This window comes from Opisthorchis viverrini (assembly GCF_000715545.1).
Source record: "Opisthorchis viverrini unplaced genomic scaffold opera_v5_53, whole genome shotgun sequence".
NCBI classification, from domain to species: Eukaryota; Metazoa; Platyhelminthes; class Trematoda; order Opisthorchiida; family Opisthorchiidae; genus Opisthorchis; species Opisthorchis viverrini.
The window spans coordinates 1,258,328-1,263,961 of record NW_008751710.1 but is presented as its reverse complement, the minus strand read 5'-3'; the positions used below and the strand labels follow the sequence as shown (position 1 = coordinate 1,263,961).

General features: G+C 46.7%; 1 protein-coding gene across 1 annotated transcript in view; it reads left to right on the top strand.

Annotated features, from left to right (window-relative positions):
- Positions 1–1,443: 1,443 nt before the first annotated feature.
- The window catches only part of T265_03682 (hypothetical protein), a gene marked incomplete at both ends in the record, with an annotated part of 52,875 nt that continues 48,684 nt past the window's right edge, over positions 1,444–5,634 (top strand). Inside the window, 2 exons of the mRNA XM_009168224.1 lie at positions 1,444–1,471; positions 1,580–1,719. Of these exons, the coding sequence (XP_009166488.1) occupies positions 1,687–1,719 (33 nt within the window). The remainder of the gene's footprint in view (positions 1,472–1,579; positions 1,720–5,634) is intronic.

Sequence of the window (5,634 nt, the reverse complement as noted above, 5' to 3'; positions counted from 1 at the left end):
GTTGAATGAGTCGCCACACCAATGTGTATTCACAATAGCTGGTTAGCAGGAACCTCAGACAGTGCGACCAAATATGCAATATATATATATATATATATATGCAATATGTATGAAATAATAGAAGCTGGGTAACGTGACTCCCACAGCGATCGATTCTCACACTGAACTTTTCAATACTCGTTTCACGTACAACACCACTAAGTTGGTTAGACCGATCCTACTTTTATCGCTTCCGTGATGTAAATTCCGAACATGTCAGTCATTTGTGTACTATCAGACGTTTTGCATGAGTACAACATATGAGATGGACCGAACAGCATGAAGCCAAATATAGCCGAGGTGCTTCTAAGCTGAACCGGGATAACCACTGGGGCAATAGGTTGGAAGACAAGTGCGTTGTATCTACTGTGTGTTCAGACCCCAAAACATGGGTGAATGAAAGGAGGGCCTACTGAACAACCGGCGTTATTTGTTTTTTGATGGCACCTAATGTCCGTGTCCGACTTCACTCTACAGATCATTCACCCGACAATACCCTTCAGCGTGAGTTGTTGTGTACCTTTTAGGCTCTTCGGTCGGCACGGGGTTAGTTTGTGTCTGAAACCACTTGGGTTTTGTCTCAGTGGCCAATATTTTTGGCCCTGCGACTCCTTTTCAGCATATTGCCTGCGATATTCATCATGTCTGCCGATACCTACCGCCAAACGCATTGTGAGCTTCCTGACGTTTCACCATCCGGATTGGGAAGGCTAGAGCAGCTATCTGCCGATAACTACCGCCAAACACATTGTGAGCTTCCTGACGTTTCACCATGGCTTACTTCATTGTGAACTTAGCTTCCTTTTTTTCTAGGTTGTAAGTAACGGGAAGTTCACTGCTGTATCTGTCAGTGAATGCAGTTTATGACTAGATGTTACAGTCAATAGCATATTTTATCTTTCAACTACTTGCACTTTAGTTCCAGGCGATCGGTGCTATTAAATGCTCTCAGCAGTAAACTTTTCAAGAACAAGTAAACGAATCAAGTAAACAAATCTCTAGATGCGAGGGTTCTGCTCTCTCTTAAATCGAAAACCCAAAACAAGTAACTCATTTAGGGCAATGATAACAACAGTTTATGACTGGTGAGATTGTCTGTAGTGGATAATATTGAGGTGGGTCAGCTCCGTAGCAGCATCGAAGTTTGTTTCGATCGTATCTTTGCTTGCAAGGCAGTCTCATCTTTTGATCGACAGTGCTTTGTGGGAAGCAAACAACACTGGGTTCTTTCCTAGTGGCATCGTATGGAACTACGGTTTGATTCATTAGTGTGGTCTTGGGCCGAAATACACTTAGGGGCGAGACGGCTCAGTGAATTTACTGTCCGTGGCGGTTTGCTTCATTAGTGTGGTCTTGGGCCGGAATACACTTAGGGTAGAGACGGCTCAGTGAATTTACTGTCCGTGATTGGTTACTTATTTCGGACCCCAAGGTACGTCTCTCTGTTTGCACACACTTAATCCAAACTTTTTAAAACGCTTTTTGCACTCTCTCAACTTTTCCTACCCGTGTGGTGTTTCCTGCTTTTTGTCTTTTGTAGGCTTATTCGTTGATGGTGCTCTTCCTGGAGGGAATCGCTGGTGGACTTACTTGTACGCGACGTGTGTCGTCTTACTGTGTTTGGGGATTTTACTGATTGGTAGCGCGATGTTTGCCCGCGTGTTGTTCTTCATCTTGACGGTAAGTGCCTTGTTTTGCATTTCACGTATTTCTTCGTCTGTCACGCGGACATTTGACCTTCATGTCCATGGGGTACAGTCGTATCTTCCTACCGGCCGTTTTCTCTCGAGTCCATTTCTGAATGGTTGTCATGTTTCCTCGCGGTTTGCTCCTTTCCTTTCCTAGGTGTTCCGGAGACAGGCGTGTTGTCAGCTACAACGTGATTTCCTGATAGAATGGGAGGCGTGAATACCGACTGTGATTCAACATGAATGGGACCTTGCCTGTGGTTGACGGGGTCGACGCACGGTGTACTAACAACACTCCCTAACTACGGCAAGGCATCATCCAACCGCTGTTTCAAACTGACGACGAGCAGGCTATATTTGTTTGTGGCTATTGTATTGACACGTGCCTGGTCGATCTGCAAAGTCAGGGGGAAGCTTATTGCCAAAGGCGCGTACACTACTTCGTTATCAAGGTCTGGTCGCCTGCCTCAAAATGAACTACAATCTTGCATTGTAGTTCTTCACCGGCGGCTGGTAGTAACACTGGGGCGAGATTGATCAGCGGTTAGAGCGCGAATTCACTAACCGAAAGATCTGTGGTTCGAACCAAGTCTCTGCATATAGACTTCTTCTGTCTAACGTTGAACAATCTGGCAGAGTCTCAGCCGTCGTGCTTTCTTCAGGTGCCATCACAGCTTGGTACAGAAAGGGCGTTACATGTGAATGATACTAACACTATCCGGCTGGAATCACGGGTGCTTTAGGCATGGTAGCCGCTAGGTCTCACGATAGGAACGGGCGGTGGTCGGTGTCTAGCTGAAAATGAGCGATTTCCGTTTGCTTCGGTGCCCTTTGACTCCAAATCAACTCCCATTCTAGTGTCCCCACCAGACTCAGTCTACTGACTTCGACCTTTATGTCGGTGGTAAGGATGAGAGTCTGTATGCGAAGAGACTGTCACGAAGAGACGAGGCAGTTAGACAGCGTGTTTTCGGTTGTGAAACGGGTACTTCCATTGAAGAATGTGTCCAGCACCAGGAGCTGCGTTGGTTAGGACATGTGTTACGTATGCCGAACCATCGTTTGCCGAAGAGAGTACTGTTTTCCATGTCCAATTCGGAGTGGCGTAAACAGAGAGGTGGCCAACCCTTGACTTGGCAGAGGAGTATGAAGGAGATCACGAAACGCTTGGGTGCTGTCGGTGCTACTCGCCTTCCAGGATGGGGACCGCGTGATCCTCACTGTGCCTGGTTGGAGACACTACAAGATATGGCTGCCAACCGATGTCAGTGGCGTTCTTGTTGTCAGTTTCTATCCAGATTGCCTGAGTGAATGTCTGGAGGTGTAGGCACCTCGGAATGATTGTGTTAAGCTAGCACTAAGTCCCTCCCCCATCCACCTTTATTCTTTTCTTTACAATAAGGCTTTCAAATAAGTCATGGTTGTACGGCAGTGAAGCATCGGTGTTGAACACTGATGTCATGCTGTCGATGAGGATGGTGATGATGATTGTTCAGCGAGTGTTTTTTCATACCCGTGAGCTAGTGTTAGTCGAAGCATGTGATGACAAATAAACACCACATCACCGTATCGGTTCTCATTGATCGTGATTGAGCTAGAGCACACAACGGTGACAATTCACGATAACCTGTTTAAGCATGGGGAGTGCAGCCCTGCGGCCAAATTCAATTCGCGTACCATGTATACTACAAGCCGTTCTCTCATGATTACCAAGAAACCGAAAAGTAAAATCTGACGAGGCCGGATTCGTTCTTATGCATGGCTTGAGACCCGATTCTTGTCTACATACTTCAGAAACACAACGTACGTCAAAACACAGTTCAAGCTTCGAATGTCCCGCGACCTGTTTCATAAAACCGATGAACACTGGAAACTGTCATGTGCACTAGATCTGCTGGGTTGATCAAAGCATCATTTGTGTGATTTTAGTGGGCGATTTGCTGGATGCAAGGATCAGACTGCACATTTGATCATGGGATGATCCAACAGTGTCGAATGTCGGGGTAGGGAATCGCTGTAGTTGGACCTTAATCGAAGCACGACCGTGAGGATGAAAGTTCCGGTTTTCCCGGCTGCAGAAGAAGGGTCGTTAGAGTTGCCTGAATTGGAGTCTCCGACTCAGAAGTCAGATCCACAAGGCACTGGTGGAATGTAGGGTTTCGTTCCGGAACATTGTCTTTGACTCAAAAGTTTGTCCCATATGACAGCGAGGACTCTGCCAGTGGCTCACTCTTACCCGTACTCTTGGTTATGCGGGACAGGTCTAGCCTGAAGTTGCGGTGAACGGAGCATGTAGGTCTCGTGCTTGTACGCACGACAGATACATTTAAAGCCTCATCGATTTCTCGTTTGGTTTCTCAACCGTACTGGATGATTGACCGGAGTTACGGTCAGCCGTTGGACGAACAAAATTTGAGGTTCTTAGGACGGAGAAGATGGCATTACCACTCCTGTAGATATGAAAATGCTGCTTGTTTATTGAAAATGCTTATGCTTCCACACTCCTATCGCAAAAGACTAGCCAATTTGAGTTCCAGGTTGACCTACAAAACGATTGCTTGTGCTACCGTGGCTTGTTGCTCTATAGCCTGCCGAACACGGTAGGACTTTGAGAAATATAATTCTGGCTGGTGTAGCCCGCCTGATCACTGAAGCTCTAAATTTCATTGACCACATCAGATTAGCAGCTTTTGTTCGGGCCGTCGTTATTACCTCATCTGTGCGAATGATTCCTGCTGATTAGTTTGAGTCAAAAAATGAATATGGCAATATTTTGATGACTATCTCATGTATTTTCAACATGCGAAGTAAACCTGTTGGCACCTGGTTTCTCACGTTGTTAAACTTCGGCGGAGAAAACCCTTCCGTTTAAGGGCCATATACTGACCGGCCTTGTGAACAGAAGGTTTTACACCAGTTTGAACTAGGCTCTCCTGGCCGCAATACTCTGAACCTGATTAACAAGCAGTCGTCCGTACTCCATTATTCTCAACAATATATTGCCTGTCCACGCCCGAAAAAATGCTAGCCCACTCATCCTCCTGTGAAGCGGAAACGCACGACGAGGCAACTCAGCCAAAGGATGAAGGAACACAATCCACTTTGGCTAGCTTTTGGAACTAAGAGGACGACAGTCAGCTTAGTCGTGAACCCCGTAGCAAATACGGTACAGAGTGTTACGGGGGCGACTTGCATGAGTGGTTAAAGCGCGAATTTACTGACCGGAAGGTTCGTGGTTCGAGCCCGACCTCTACCTCCGACTTCCCCTGTCTAGGCTTAGGCAACCTGACACTATTCCAGCCCTCGTGCTTCCTTCGGACGGTATGACAGCTAGGCACTGATAGGGTGTTACTGCTGAACGATCATCTTCTCAGTGTTATACCCAGCCACAGTTTCCGTATTGTTTAGAAGGCCCCTGTTAATCAACCCGGATTGTTACGGCATTGCACAACCGCGGTGGCTTAAGTTGTCGCCGTACCACATCGTGACCTGATTTCTTGTCGTGCGTTGGACCTGCCATGGTCCTACTACACACACACACACATACACACTGTGTTGAGCACAACTACGGCACTGTCTGCATTGACAAACTCAGGTCATCACATTGATGACTTGAACTGGTTGTTCCATGACAAGCCATTGCTCATTCGGCTTCCTGTTTCAGGTACACCCATACACACTTGAGCACAACTACGGCACTGTCTGCATTGACAAACTCAGGTCATCACATTGATGACTTGAACTGGTTGTTCCATGACAAGCAAGCGTTCAAACGAATGTGAGCGTGCATTCTACAAAATCCCGCAACAACCAACAAGTGAACAAATTTATTCTTTTTAAATCCAATTCAGCTCTTCTCTTTTGCTTCTTCCCAACACAAGCGTGGTGGCAGACGGCTTCCATACAT